The following is a 16,471-nucleotide window of genomic DNA, read 5'->3' as shown; positions in this document are numbered from 1 at the left end:
AACAATGAAAGTCCATATATGTATAACTGCATATCTGTAAATGAATAACTAAATGTCTATATATGTCCATGTAGGTAATTACTATGGTTAGTAGGACTTTTGTAGGTGGTCAGAAGGAGCAGTCATCTCATGTAACACCTCATATTTTTTTATGCTAAATTCATGGCTAAGATGATAAAGAATCCATCACACTAAAATATAGATGAGAATGTAAAGCATATTATCCCTGAGCATTTAGGATATAACTTAAGCTACTGTGATTTCATATTGGGGCCTATAGTTGTTAGAAACCATTGGTTTTGCTTTGTCTTGGAGCCAAGGACAATGAAATTTTATATTCTTGATTCTATGATTGATCCTGAGCAATTAGTGACTGAGGAGGAAGAGATAAGAAAAACAAGAATAAAAGGGAAGGGGAAGTTGGCAAAAAAACCCCTAAAGGATCTAGTGTACAAGGGTCAAATAATGATGGATGCAAATATTGTACGCTCTAAATTATGAACACTTGCTTTTGAATTTGTCAACCTTTTAGTGTTTATTGGCTGACCACTTACCTTTATAGATGGAGCATTTCAGGTCAATTTTGCTCAAGGTGAAGCCAGAACTATTTGAGGTGGAGTACAGCAATGACATACTCTATCCACAAGTCTTTAAGGAAGAGAACAAGTAAGTTATGCTGGTATAATGTTGAAAAAATTTTCACAAACAATATTCATTCATATCTTATTGCCTTTGTTGTGCAGTAATGATTGTGGAATTTACCTCATTATGTGGCTAAAATTCTGGAACAATACCATCAATGTTGACCATCCTTTGTTTACCATGCCTAGATACACAACACAAGAACTATCGGCGATAAGGTGTGACATATTATGCTAGATGGTGGAACATCCCAACAATGTCATCTGTGAACATCCACTTTCACTTGTAAGAACAGGAAAATAAAAAGAAAAATTTAGGATTGTAGAGGTTTTCTGACTAGGATTATGTATATATTTGAAGATGTTTTTTTGTATTTTGGAAATAGTTTTTGTTTGTAATTGAAATTATGTATATATTTGCACGAAAAGGAAATGAAATCTACAAGTCTCAACTTTTCCATTATGTACAAGACAACACCCGAAGACGATGTCCATGCATGTACAACAAAAAGTCTATACATTTTTAATATTTCAGTAGCCTTGTTTTAACTGAAATGGCTATACAAGCCATGCATGACAGAACACCCACTATACACAAGATGATGTCCATGTATGCACAATGAAAAATTCATGAATTTTAAGGAATTTAGTTACCTTGGCTGAAATGGCTACGCAGACCATGTACGATAGAACACCTACTATACACAATATGATGTCCATACATGTACAATGAAAAGTTCATGCATTTTCAATATTTTACTACTAGCCTGGAGAAAATGACAAGTTACATAGACCATGCACAATAGAACACCCACTATGCACAAGACGATGTCCATGCATACACAATAAAAAATCCGTGAATTTTAAGTAATTCAGTGACCTTATTTTAGCTGAAATAGTTACGTAGACCATGCATGATAGAATACCCACTATGCACAATACGATGTCCATGCATGCATAATAGAAAGTCCATGCATTTCTAGTATTTTACTGCTAGCTTGAAAAAAATGACAGGTTACGCAGATCATGCACAACAGAACGCCCATTATGCACAAGATGATGTCCATGCATGCACAATGAAAAATACATAAATTTTGAGTAATTCAGTAACCTTAATTTTGGCTGAAATGGCTATGCAGACCATGCATAACAGAACACCCACCATGCACAATATGATGTCCATGCATGCATAACGAAAAGTCCATGCATTTTCAGTATTTCACTACGAGCTTGGAGAAAATAACAGGTTATGCAGACCATATACAACAAAACACCCACTATGCACAAGACGATATTCATGTATGCATAACAAAAAGTCCATGAATTTTGAGTAATTCAGTTAACTTATTTTGGCTGAAATGGCTACGCAGACATGCACGATAGAACACCTACTATGCACAAGACACTATCCACAAATGGACAATGAAAATTACATGCATTTTTAATATTAATAAGGACAATTACATCAAATAAGAATTTCATGTTGGTACTAGCCTTGGTGCTAAAACAAGTACCCACATAAAATTTGACATCATATTTCAAGTTTGACATATACAAAAAGTTACCAACTGTATCCAAAACATCTAACAATTATTTCTTTATATACAAACAAAAAATATCTGTCATTCCTAATTACCCAAAAAAATATTAATTAGGAATGCTTCCATATACATAATTATAATTGCCTATGTATACTAAAGTATAATGTAACTATTTCTCATAATGGCTTAGGATTATTGCATGTCTTGCAACTGTGTCTGGCCTCCCCACATCTTGAACAATGATAAATCTTCTTATCTTAGAATTGAGACTCTATCTCCTTGTTCTTGGCCTCCGGGGAGGACGGTTGGTTAAAGGCGGTTGCAAGAAAGTTTGTAATAAGTTATTTATCAATGTTGCTGTATCAGGCTTTAGAATGTCAAAAGTCTCAATCAGGATCATATTACTGCTATAGAATTTTTCTTGACAATTTAAATGATACCATTCCTCAACATATTGATATATATTGCCATGTGAAAGCTTTATGGTAGCACATGCATGAGGACATGGTAGTCCAGACATCTACCATGCTAGGCAAGAGCATTAACGTAATTCAAGATTTACTCACACATCTCCATTTAATGTTTTCACTCTAACAATGTTCAATGCATAAAAATTTGCTTGCAATATATCACCTCTTAACACATTTTCCTTTAATTTGGTCTCCATATTTGGTCTAACACCATTTATCCATTTTTCCAATGCCACTTTGCTGTTGTGTAGCTTCTTTGCTAATTTCTCTCTATACTCGTATATAAAAACAGTAATGTTATATTTCCTTTCCTTGACAACCCAAGAATTAAAGGACTCAGGAATGTTGGTTTTTATGTTATCCCACCTCCTATGGGGAAACTTGCTAAGTGCCCATCTATTTACATTACCGTGTGTTTAAAGCCATTGAAATAAATTTGGATAGAAATTCATCATATTTGACATTGCAACATTGAACTCACTAGAGAGTCTTGCATAAGCTATTACATCTAAGAGCTTGAATGCTGCATCCTTTATCACTCCATTCTTTCTCTTACCTCTTGTAACTTTCAAAAATTGTGACTCAAAGTTTTCTTTCACATAATGGTGATAGAAAGCATGCTTGTCACAACCATATATTGCTTGTATAGCCCTAACGATTGAATTATGTTTGTCAGACACTACTGTTATCTCTCACGATTCTATTATGTCCTTAATATTTTGAAGAAACCATGACCACTCCTCAACTATCTCACCACCTACTATGGTATATGCCATAGGAAACATCTCATTATCTGCATCATATGCACATGCTAATAGTAGAGTTCCCTTATATGGTCCACTTAAGAAAAAACCATCTATATATAGTATGGTCAAGCACCTTCCATGAAACCTTTTATGCTACATCCATATGCAACGAAAAAACATTAAAATCTATTGTATAGGCCAGTTATCCATTTTACAATTGTAGTCGAATCACTTTCAATTAGCCTTTGACACATATAGGGAATTAACATATATGATTCGTCTGGTTGACTATGTATTTCAGCCAAAGCTTTCTCTTTGCCTCTATATGCTTGATGATAACTAAGTTTCAAACCATACTCCCTATAGATGTCTCGTCTAGTATCATTAGGAGACTTGCCTATGGAAACCCTCAGCTTATTAATTATTATGGGTGAAGTTAGTGTTGATCTGCTTTTATGGGCAACATCAAGATTGTCTCATGCAAAATAAAGATATTGATCCTTGAAAGTTCTTATACTTAAGAAACTATTATCTTTTCCACCTAACTTGCATGCTCCAATATACCATGGACATCCCTCAACTACACATGTCACAATAACTTGACCTGGTTTATTCTTTAGAATTTTATATCCGAACTTATACGCTAGGCTATACTTGTATAATGCCTTCTTAAACACCATAGCATGAGTAAAAGTTTGTCCTTCTCCAACAAGCAAATCCTTTCACTTGCTAGCATTCATCTCTGGAATAGGGGTAGGAATGCATTGGATAGCTAAATTATCTTCTCTACTTTTTGTTGAAATGCTTCCTCTAGAGTTGGGTAAGCTGAAGCCTTCCAAATCAATATCCTAATACTGAGGAGATAGCAAACTTCCATCTGAAAATGGTAAAAACTAGTCTATCCTGTATTTACAAAAGTTACCACATTATTAGTGCATTGTATTAATAACTTTTTATTTTACCCGACTAACCACTCAATATAAATAAGTAAATATTCATGTTTGCACAACATATAATCTAGTATTCTTGACAATGCATTTTTTTACCTAATTAACATGAACGTTAGTACTTACTCTTCAGGATCATCTTCAAGTGTAGCTTGTCTAGCAACATACACATGAGCAATTCTTCCATTATATTCAAACAATTGTTCAACTCTAACATCATTAAGAAGATCTATGAATGTTCTTAAATCAACCTCAAAAGTGAACTTTATGTCATTTTTATTATCACCCTGGCAAACTTCTAAAGATATAAATGATCTTAGCTCTAAATATTTCATTCTTTTTGTTATGGTTCTTGCAATTACATTTTCACCCTCATACTTCATACCACCATGACACTCCTCACAAATTCACCGCTATAATGAAAGAAACAAAACAATTTTTCTCTAGAATTACTTTTCATCTCTTATATTAAGATGTAATGGACAAATTAATCTAGGTAAATGTTCACATATAGAAGCCCAACTTTATTTTACACAACAAAAAGTTGAATATAAACAACTTAAAGTTCATTTTTACACAAGAGATACTCCAACATCTTTGACAGTAGATTTTCTTCACATTGGGAGTTATATTGTATTCAATTCACATGTCAAAATTCAATATTAACAGGTCAACCATAGATATTGTACAACAACTAATCCACTCTAAAACTTTCATAACCAACTTAATGGTTTAGCAACCTTTAGCTTCTATCAGTAGGTTAGGCTTTATTAACAAATTGCACAAGTAGGTAAACAATGTATAATACAATATCTATTATGGACAACACAAGGTTTATATATTCTCACCTAAAAGTCCATGTTATTCAAGTTTATCATTAGGCTAGGCTTAATAAAAGGACTGCTCAAGTTAAGCAAATATGGCACAACATAATATCTACTATGCACAACACAAAGTTCATTTATATCTCACCTGAACTAACTTAATAGTTTAGCAACCTTTAGCTTATATTAGTAGGTTAGGCTTCATCAACAAATTGCACAAGTAGGCAAATAATGTATAACACAATATCCACTATGTACAATACAAGATTTATAAATTCTCACCTAAAAGTCTATGTTATTCTAGTTTGTCATTAGGCTAGTCTTAACAAAAGGAATGCTCAAGTTAGGCAAATATGACACAACATAATATCCACTATGCACAACACAAAGTTCATATATTCTCACCTGAACGTCATGTGATTCTAATTTATCATCAGACTAGGCTTAACATAATGTACAACTCAACATTTAATAAAAACAACTCAAAGTTTATTTTTGCACAACAAATACTCTAACATTTCTGATAGAAGATTTTCTTTGTATTAGATCATATTTTATTTAGTTCACATGTAAAACTCCAATATAAAGAAGTCAACCATCATTATTGTACAACAACTAATTCACTCTAAAACTTTCATGGCCAAAATGATTCAGCAACCTTTACCTCATATTAATAGTAGAATCACAAATAAAATTTTAATTTCAACAATATCACATTTAACTTTGTACAACAAAAAGTCCATCTCATATGCATCCTACTACCTCATGTAAAACCCCCATTAAATACTTCCATTAAATAAACCAGTATATATTAAATGAGCGAAGATCATTTCTATCATCACTTCACCAGCAACTGACATACAGCAATGACATACCTTAAATTATTTCTACCTTTAAATGATTCATGTAGCAACAACAGATGCCTCTTATTTCTATAGTAAGGACAGTAAAAATCTTAGCTCATTTTTACTGCAACAACGTGAGAAACCTAAAAACCTCCAGTTAAGATCATGAAATCATCAAAGCACTACTTAAGATGGAGAGATTTTGAAATCTATGCACCTCAAAAGTTATTCCTCTCCATTAGAGATCAAAAACCTTCCCATTCTCCAGTTGAGTACCCATTCTCGCGCGTCTGTCATTTTTTCTCTGCGTTCAATTTCATTTCTGTTCATTAAGGGCAAAATAATATTTTTGCTTTGAAGAAATATTGCACTTGAAGCCTCAAGGCCTATAGAACAATTTTAGATTTATTTAGGCCCTAAGTAAAATAAACTCTGTTTTTAAGGCCCTTAATGCCATTTCCTCTAGAATTTATGTATAATTTTCACAATATAAGAGACTTACAAATCAGTGTTAGACTTTGTTAGTAAATAGTACACATGATCAGTTTAACTATTAAATATGTAAAGTTTATAGTTGTAAAATATTAAAGTGATAGTTGTAAATTACTTATGAGGTAGTTGTAAACAGTTAGTGTTAAACTTTATTGGTAACGCATAATCAATTTAACTATTAGATATGTAAATATATAGTTGTTAAATATGGAAGTGATAATTGTAAATTACTAATGAGATAGTTGTATGCAATTATTATTGAACTTGTAACACATGATTAGTTTATTATTGAATATGTGAAGTTACAGTTGTAAAAAATTAAAATGATATTTATAAATTACTAATAAAGTGGTTGTAAATTACTTGATTAACATAATGTAGTTTTAATAAGGATATTATTATATTTGTATCCCAATTTCAAATTATACTCAGGTCTTAAGAGACCTAGCTATGATTTTTAAATTTTTACAAGACTTATTTATAAATAAATATGTTTTATAGGACCTATACCTCATTTTTTTATTTCAATTAAGCTCTTGAATTCTACCATGAAATTTCATATTTTTTGGGTGTGATTTATAAATAAATAACTATTGTGGTCCTTAGATGAAACACTCTCATAATTTTTCTTTTTAGAAAATAGCGATGCAATGGATGTCTCAATGCATGATGCTGAAAGCTTAAAAGCATAAAGACAAGACTAGCAATAGTATCATTTTAGTACAAGCAATAGGAAAAATTACATACAGATCTTATACAAAAAAGATTATTGTAAAGTCTATTAACAACTGAACTAAAATCATTGTTTCCTTAGTTTAGTTGTTAATAAACCTTACAGTAATTTTCTTAAATGAGATTTCAACATAATTTTTCCAAGGCAATATCAAAGCCTAAAAAGGATTGGAAGCATAAAGACAAGATTGGCAAATAGAATGTGATGAGCACAAGCTTAAAGGGAAAGTCTATCCTTAAAGACTCTATGTTGGATGGGAGAACTCCTTACACTTATAAACCCCATACCACTTATGAGACTTCCTAATGTGAAATTCGTGACAATGCCACCCCCTCAAGAGCCGACGTCCTCATAGTTCCACTCTACAACACTTCACTCAACCACTTGCCAATTAGAACCCTCCATGGGTTGTCCTTTTCTATTACACTGACTTTTTAATAAAAGTACCAATATGATGAGCATAAACCCAAAAAGAAAACCCATCTTAAAAGACTGGCTTGTTATGCACTTATAAATCTTATACCACTTGTAAGGCTTCTCGATGTAAAACCTGTGACATAATATCACTTTAGTAAAAGAAATATCAATGACCAGACACTATTATTATGAAGCCATAGAATTTCTCATGCATTCGTAAAAAACCACACAATAATTTTGTCCTTAATCATCTTGGGCTCTGTTTCGTGTTAAAACTTACCCAAGAATTTGCACTTATTGTCATACAGGAGAAGAAATAGATTCACAAGTATCACTAAATGACTTTCACACACAATATGAATTTAAAATGCTTCAAGTAGAAGTAAGAAAACTTTGTAATCCTCTTTCACACACAATTTGAATTTAAAATGCTTCAAGTAGAAGTAAGAAAAACTTTGTAATTCTTGTAACCTCCCTAAGGTCAAACCGCAACTAACTCCAAATTATGGTAATTCGGGATTTAATCCTCAGAAGATTACCAAATTGTAAAGCTTAATAAAAGGAATTTCTCAAAATTATTTTAAAGGAATCCTAATTTTTGACAATTTAGATCCCAAATATGACTTAAGGACTCCAAATCAGAGTTTCAAAAATGAAGCGAAAGCTTAAAAATTAAATGGGACCCAAATAATGAGTTTTAAAACTTATAAATAAATTTTGTACAGAAAATGATACATGCGCTGTGGCTTACAGCTCGTGTGCCGCAGTATGCCTCCTCTGTGCCATGTGTCGTGGCAGGAGGTGATAGAACACATTTGTTACCCACTTTTATTTTTCAATTAGGCCCTTTTTATTAAAAATTTATCACCTTCAAGTGCACACATTGCATTAGATTTGGAATTTTGCCTAAGTTTCTAGGTTTAGTACACTAGGGGCATTTTGGTCTAAAAAATGAACTTTTGAGAAAATGTATAAGAAAATTTGAGAAAGTCCTATTTATGTCCATTTGATGAGTGGCGAAATTATATTTTTAAAATTTATTTTAGTTTGGGAGTAACTAAATAAAAAGTCAATACTTTCTTAAGTATCTTAGTTTGACCTAGTTTTCGATTCGCCTTTGTGTAAAAATTTTTAAATAATTTTGTGTAGCCTAAAACTTGGTTATTTTAATTAATTCTCCCTTCTAATTATGAATTAATTCTAAACATTAATTAAATTTTATTATATCACATGCTATTTAATTGAATTATGTGATTTATGTGACATAGGTGGCATGTGACTTGTGCATCAATTTGGCAATTGAGGTCAACACTCCTTGGGGTCAATGGCTGATGGTTTACACATGAATTATGATTATTTTAAGGGATTAAATTAGCTTAACTGATGTGGATAACACATGAAAAATTAGGCATACATTGGAATCATCTACAAACCAATAGGAGGATGCCACCTTGCAAGTGTGACAAGGCTCTCATTTTTTTATTTTCTTTTCCTATTTTTTAATTGAGTATTCAACTGATGGGAAACACTTAGGAGCATTTCCATTCAGCACCAATTTAGATTCAACACTTATCTCATTCATCTTCTACATTTTCTCTTTCTTGTTCTTAGTGGTCTTCATTTTCTCCTCCTTCTCTCTACAATACAGCACGTCCAGCCACCATTTCTCCTTCTTTTCACCATCAAATCCACTCAATTCTTTCACCATTCTTCTCTTCTCTTAAGGCTGAACCAACCCCAAGCAACTAGAAAGAGATTTGAAGCTAAATCCAACAAGAAGCATAAAGCATGTGCCACAGCCTAGTTGTGTTCATGGAGGAAGCAAAGTGCTATTGATGTTTTCTAGCTAGAGTCTCCATAGAATCCTAAGGAAGAGTTGATGGAAGAGAAGTTTTGAAGTCTTTATTTGGCGAAGCTCAACTATTTCTTCATCTTGTTTCAATTCTATTAGAATATTATGACTATTGTTGACTGTGGTTCACTTTGACTTTAGTTACATGGTTGTTTATAATTTGTAATGTTGAAACAAGATTATTAAGTTGAATTTCATGACCTATGTACTGTTGAAATTTCGTCCACTATATGAATTTGCATGATAATATGTGATTTCATTGGGTGAATGTCTTGTATTAGCCTAGCATGTAATTGTGTGGTGAATACTTGATGAGTTGCTTGAGTTTTCATAGTCTTGAACTTAGGTACAACTTTAGGTAGTGGCATTTGGGAATGAATTTTAGTGAAACACTTGGTTAATTTTAGAGCTAAGCTAGTAAGATTATTTAGAGGGCTTGTAATAGCACTTAGGAAATTAAATTAGTGAAGTTAAGATACTTGAGATAGTCGTCTTAAGTAAATGCATTTTTTAGCTAAGGAAGAGGAGTTGAGTGAGCTGCCATAATTAATTAAAGGCTAGAAATCTTCCATTAACAACACCTTAAGGCTCCTACTTAAATTGAGAAGCCACTTCTTTCAAAATTAGGATTAGTTTTCCATCTTAATTCACTAGATAATTAGGTTAGCAATTAGTTAATCAACTTCAAACTTTAGGTGATTTATTTTAGTAGATAACTTTTAAATTAGACTTAAAATCATTCCTTGGAAGATGACCTAAGGTTGGCCCTGTATTGTATTAGGGTTAGCTTTAGTTTAATTTTGAAGGCAAACGACAATCCCTATCACGAGGTGCCATGCACCGCGGCGCATTGCAAAAAATTTGATAAATCAGTGCTATCATATGACAGCACAGGGCATGAACTTCTGACTTGTCCTGAATCTCCGTCAATGTCCGATTGATGTGGTTTTAGTGTCTAGATGAAGCTTTCTTCTAACTCTAGCTAATGGCACTAGTTTCACATTCAAACTCATTTTCTACAAAAATTTAGACACCAAAACCTATTTTGACCACATTTTCACAAAATCTCACAAATAGGGTGTCCCAACTCAACCACACATACCAATAGCTTACATCAACCCTTCGACCACACTCAATGGACTCTTGCAAACTCGTGCAACGCACCACACACAATAAAAAATGCTTATCTCATGAAATCACTACTCAACCCCAGTTTTCACAAACAAAAAGGGGAGGAAAAGTTGCACAAAATCAACTATTTCATTCCAAATTGCTTAAAAAACAAATGTTTCTACTTGCACAAGTATTTTGGCTCTATCCACGGGTTCACAACTAAAGCTCACTATCCTAGGGCATAAAATACACTAGTTATACATAAAATCATGCAAGTAGTGTATAAAACATGTCAATTAATCCTAGTTGGCAATTACATTAACAAATACACATGAAAGTAATAAAAGAGAGGCATATAAAGGATTACTCCACAAATCCTAAGCCTTTGTATATTTTTCCTAACTTGGATCCAATGAGCTAGATCTTAAAAATATTGAGAATTGAGGGGTGAGTACAACCACTTAATAATCAAGTTTCACTTAACCCATACAATTGCATATCAATTGTAAATAGACATATTTAGGCAAACAAGCACATATATCGCATAACACTCAACCAGGGTTCACAAAACTAACAACCATGTGATCGGGCTTGCCACAAAATACTATGTCATGTTATTTTGCAAAAGCATAACATATGGTTGGGAAAATAACAACCATGCACCCTCAACACATGCCGGACCACAAAACTAACAACTATGCGGTCGAATTTATATACATGATCATATGCCAACCTTATATCCTCCTGTTACCTCCAACACAAAATTGGTGGCTACCACATGGCTACATCCTTTACGGACTAACCCAGCTTTCCACTTATGAGGAGCTACCGGGCCAGGGTGAACTCACTCACTTATGTAATCTGGTTTTCCCCCAATACTAACAACCATGGGGTGTCGTACCCCTAATCTAGCCTCTTCATGAACTGGTAGAGATTAGTTAGGTTTGAGTCCCTCTTAGAACAAATAGAACATCTCAAAACAACCATGGGACAAGGACTACCTCTTGATTCCAACAGTCGGTGCTAAGGCTAGTTCTCGATTCCAACAATCACTGCCAATACCACGTGGATCTCAACCAATCTACTCCTCTCCCTAGGTGAACTCCCTCCAATGATCATGTTATGCACATATTTCACATAATATGCACTTTGACAAATGATTCATAACATGTGAACTCATATAACTTAATACTCCACCTTTTAACACATAATATAATACAGTTCTCCACCTATAGTAATAAATCACAATCAATTTTGTAAAAACATCAAGGGTGGTAAAATCAAGGTTTTTTTTTCCCAAAAACCATTTCATAAATCAAGCACTTTGCCAATATGTATTATCAATTTAACTCACAAATCACATTTCATAAATACAATTAACATTCAACTATAAAGATTAAGTTTCTTATAGTTACATCAAACCTTTGAGAGGTTAAAAGTTTATCCCTCATTATACCAACTTCCTAAAGCTTTAACAAGCTTGAATGGTGCCAAAAACAAACCTCTTTACATCCATATCACAAGAATATCATCATTATCTAACTCTTGAAACTTTATCAACATAAAACTCCACACACTATCTTAAACCAACTCATAATCACTGCCCATTCATACCCAATGGGCTTATAGAATTCCATTAATGCACATTATCACTAACAACATCTCAAATCATCATTAATGCACATTAACCTCTCCCAAATACCTCATAAATATCAATTTTGGGATAATAAATGCTCCTATGGACTAACCACTTTCAAAATCATCAATATGGTATTCCAACACATTAAACAACTCTCATTTTACTTATTTTAACCAATAGAATCGGACCTATACTCCTATAAACTGAAAATCTATCTTCCAACTCAAACCTTATCATAACTCATTATAAATGAGGGAGAAAAAGGAAGAAAAAGACACCATAAACTTACCTTGAGTGTTTGGAAACTTCAATCTATCAATAATGGAACCAAATGTCGTGCCCTAGCAAAGCCAAAACTGAGCTTTTTGATTTCTTCCTCTTTTTCTGTTCTGTTTTCACGCAGCTCACGAATTGATTTATCAAAAATTTTGCCCGTGTACCGCGGCACACAATGCCTTTCATCGTGGTGTATAACACAGAGGAGCTCGTTACATTTAAATTGTCTCTATGTGCTGCAGTGAACCAACCACGCGCCATGGTGTGTGGCACAGAGAATGGTTCTTTACTTTTTCTTCCTCTTTCCTTGCCCAGGTGGCCTATCATCGATTTGGACTCACTTCTAGGGCTAAAATCACATCAATTATGCCAAGTTAAGCCCCTCTGGCCACACACCTTGTTAACTTACTAATTATTCTCATTAAGTTAATGAATTAGGATTAAAATTTTTCAACTATTACAATTCTCTTTGAAATATTGTACATTGTTTTCAAACCTGAATCAACCCGGATGGTTGGACCAATCGAACCATCATCCGAAGAAGAAAACGGTCTGATTTAATCATTTAGCTCGTTCTAGTAGTTGACCTGAGTTGGCCCGCTTTGACTCAAGTGGTTCTTGAAGACCCAAATCAAAAACCCATGACTAGAAGCAGTTAAATTATTTTGACCCGTTTTTTAATATATATACATTAAATATTGTTTTTACATTATTATGTTACCAGTTTAACCACTAGTCTAACTGGCTAAACCATAAGACCTTTTGACCCACTAATCTTTTCAATTTATTATCCGGTCTAGTTTTGAAAATATTCATATTAAATAACGACTAGCATTCCTTGGGAAAGTTAGAACTTCAAAATGCAACAGGAAAAAGATGTGGTCTCAACCATTTGCATAATCAGAGGTAAGTCACGCGTCATTTAATTGAAGAAAAACACAAGAATACATTCAACCGCACGATCACTAGAAACAGAGAGCAGCAAAGGAAGACTTCCAAAAGTAAAGCCTGTATATTCTGAATAAACATACGCTGGAAGCTTACTGATGAACATGGAACTGTGGATGCAGCCTGCCATTTAAAGGTAGCAAAATGAACTAGAAGATGATTGATTCAGAACTCATATAATGAAGAACTCAGAAAGTGAAAGATCAAAACATTGTTGCCCCAGTAAATTACCAAGCAATACGTGTTACAGCGAGAGGTATTTATTTTAGGTGGCCGATTCATCAAGTTCATGCAACCGAAAAACAACAAACCAGATTTCAACAACACCCAATAGATCAACAAAACGAAAATGCATACAGCAGCAACATTAGCAAGAAAAGAACAAACAAACGGAAAGAGAAAAAAATCAATGTCTTTGACATGCTTCGCTTGAAGGGTCAATTGTTCAACTCAAAATCAATGAGTTCTCGTCCTGCTGTTGTGGACGTACCGCCTCCCTTTATCCACCTAACTTTCTTCGCATACTCAATGGAAGGAAACAATTTCCTTACTGTTTGTTTGTCGATCTGCAGCTTGTCCGTATACTTGAGGATCAAATATTTCACATTCCAGTGTTGTTCCTCTGTCTGGACTTGTCCCAAACTGCCGAGATTGGCTCCCATTATGTATAGCTTATCCAGATTTTCCAGTCGGCTAGGATTTAACCACTCTGGCATCGTGTCGTGAGGAATGCCTTGAAGATGCAATTTTTCCAACCCTGGCGGAAAATGGAGAGACTCTCTAAGAAATTGATCTTCTCTTACCACGCCCCAAGATATTTCGAGGCACCTGACATTTCTTAAACCCTCCAACTTCTTAAATTCATTATTAATAACAGACTCACTGCCAATATGAATACTTAGTCGCTCAAGTTTCTCTAGTTTTCGAAGATCCTCTATTCCGATGGTAGTCTCCTGTGAACTGCCTATTATGAATCCCTTGAGTACTTGGAGCCGAAGAAGCTTGCCGAGCCCCTTTGGCATACTTTCCAGCAAGTAATATTCTGACACATCCAAATGTGTGAGCTTTTTCAAAGATACAATATCTGCTGGCAAAGTTTCTAGATTATGACAAGCTTTGAGGTCAAGAATCTCAAGGCTGACCAGTTCTCCAATGAAGGAAGGAAGTTCTGTGATTCTGGAAACCCCACGGAGGCTAAGATACTTGAGCCCCTTTTGAGTCCTCAAACCTTTTAGGAACGATTCACTCCGAACTTCAATGTGATGGGTAGAAGAAACCAGCCAACGACCCAGCTGAAGCACCTCCAATGACTTCAGTTTAGCAAACCATTCAAGTTGAAGATCAAGATAGCTCTGGTTTACATTAAAAATGCTCTTCAAATTCTCCATCTCGGATCCATTTTTACTCGTCACATTTGATCGTTCAGCTATCAAACAAGTTCGATGAGGGTCCTTATCAGTGTCAAAACGTGGTATCCCGTCGTCCAAGCTCAAAATCTTGGCCTTTTCGGCCACAATGATCAACATGTAACGGATCCAAGGATGGATCTGACATTTATTTACTAAAGGGCATTTATCATTTCGATGTGGCATAATTAACTCAAGTTCCAAAAGGTCATCAAATATTTTTTCGCCTTTTTCCTCATCTGTTACCAGCCCTTCGCCAATCCACCAATAAATAAGAAGCCTTTTCTTTAGAACAGCATATAGGAAAAATTGCCAGAAGCAGTAAACAGTCTTTCAGGTCTTTTTTGAGAAGTTCATAACTCGCCCGAAGACACTTGAAGATTGGATTCTTGTCTGCATCCTGTATAATCCTCCGCGCCGGTTCAGATAATGGCGCGAAAGACTTGGCGTTCTGCAGTTTAGGCGTTCCTACGCCACTATTTGTCTGATTTTTGTGGGTCTTCGCGGCATGGTCTTTGCAGAGTTCGTTGGCAATCAGAGTGAGGTCTTTGCGAAGTTCCTTGGCAATCAGAGTGAGGTCTTCAGGGATAGCGCTTGAATCCGAGCCTTCCATCTTGCGATGATGGCGATCCAAGTCCGAAAAGCGATCTAGCAGCTCCTCTTCCCACAGCTTCACTGCGGGGTAATTATGCATCAGATCGTCGATAATCTTCATCATTTCGCTCTTTGATGAAGAATCTGGACAGGATTCGATGGTGTTTTTGAGACGACCCAGAAATGCGGGCATAGTTTTTGTTGGATTTATTCGGATCGACATGATCAGAGGGCAAGAGATCAAAACGTTGCACAATTAGCAGGTTGGGTGCAGGGCATCTCGCCGACAAAGAAACTGGCCAGCCACACTTCAGAAGAACGGGAAAATGGCGTCAACGGGCTGGTTGACTTGTTCTTTTCAGTCCGGATCCTCTCAGCGTCACGGCGGCACGCCCATCCAAACCATCTAATCCATTCAGCGTCCCATATCTTGCCACGGCATCCCATGTTTCAGCAACCAAAAACTTGGGCCTGTTTGAATGATTAAACTATTTATAAAAATTATCAGGAATAGTGTTTCTATTTAACGTCGAACACTATTTTAAATATGATTATTCATAATAAAAGAATACATATAAAAAATTTGAAAAATTATTTATAATTAAATTTTATTAAAATATTAAAATAAATAAATAAGCTACTTACAACTTAACTTATCTAAAATTTTCTCTGGCTTATTTTACAAAATTTTTTAATAAAAAATCTGTAGAATAATTTTTTGGAATAAGTTTTAAAAACAAAAAATTATAAAAAAGCTTATTTTCCTAATCAAACCATCCAGTGTCATTGATCGGCCTGCTTGATATAACTAAATTATTTATAATTAAATTTTATTAAAATATTAAAATAAGTAAATTGACTTGCAAGGACCCATAGTTTGACCCATTTAAACTTTCTCATGAAGTGATGAATTGGAGAGTCTAGATGAGATGGGGCTTAAATAAAAGTCGATTTGTGAATATATATATTTTTTTTATAGCGAAAGAT

At 34.3% G+C, this 16,471-nt stretch overlaps 1 protein-coding gene across 1 annotated transcript; it reads right to left on the bottom strand.

Moving 5' to 3' along the window:
• Nucleotides 1-13,661: 13,661 nt before the first annotated feature.
• LOC129313757 (probable disease resistance protein RPP1) lies at nt 13,662-15,076 on the bottom strand. Its single transcript, XM_054957124.1, has one exon. The coding sequence runs from the start codon at nt 15,074-15,076 to the stop codon at nt 13,922-13,924; it is 1,155 nt and encodes a 384-aa protein (XP_054813099.1). The 3' UTR covers nt 13,662-13,921.
• Between the last annotated feature and the right edge of the window lie 1,395 nt (nt 15,077-16,471).

This window comes from Prosopis cineraria, unplaced genomic scaffold (assembly GCF_029017545.1).
Source record: "Prosopis cineraria cultivar Desert tree isolate PC_DT_omini unplaced genomic scaffold, ASM2901754v1 PC6, whole genome shotgun sequence".
Taxonomy (NCBI): domain Eukaryota; kingdom Viridiplantae; phylum Streptophyta; class Magnoliopsida; order Fabales; family Fabaceae; genus Prosopis; species Prosopis cineraria.
Note: the sequence above shows the minus strand (reverse complement) of the source record. Positions and strands in the feature narration are given on the sequence as shown.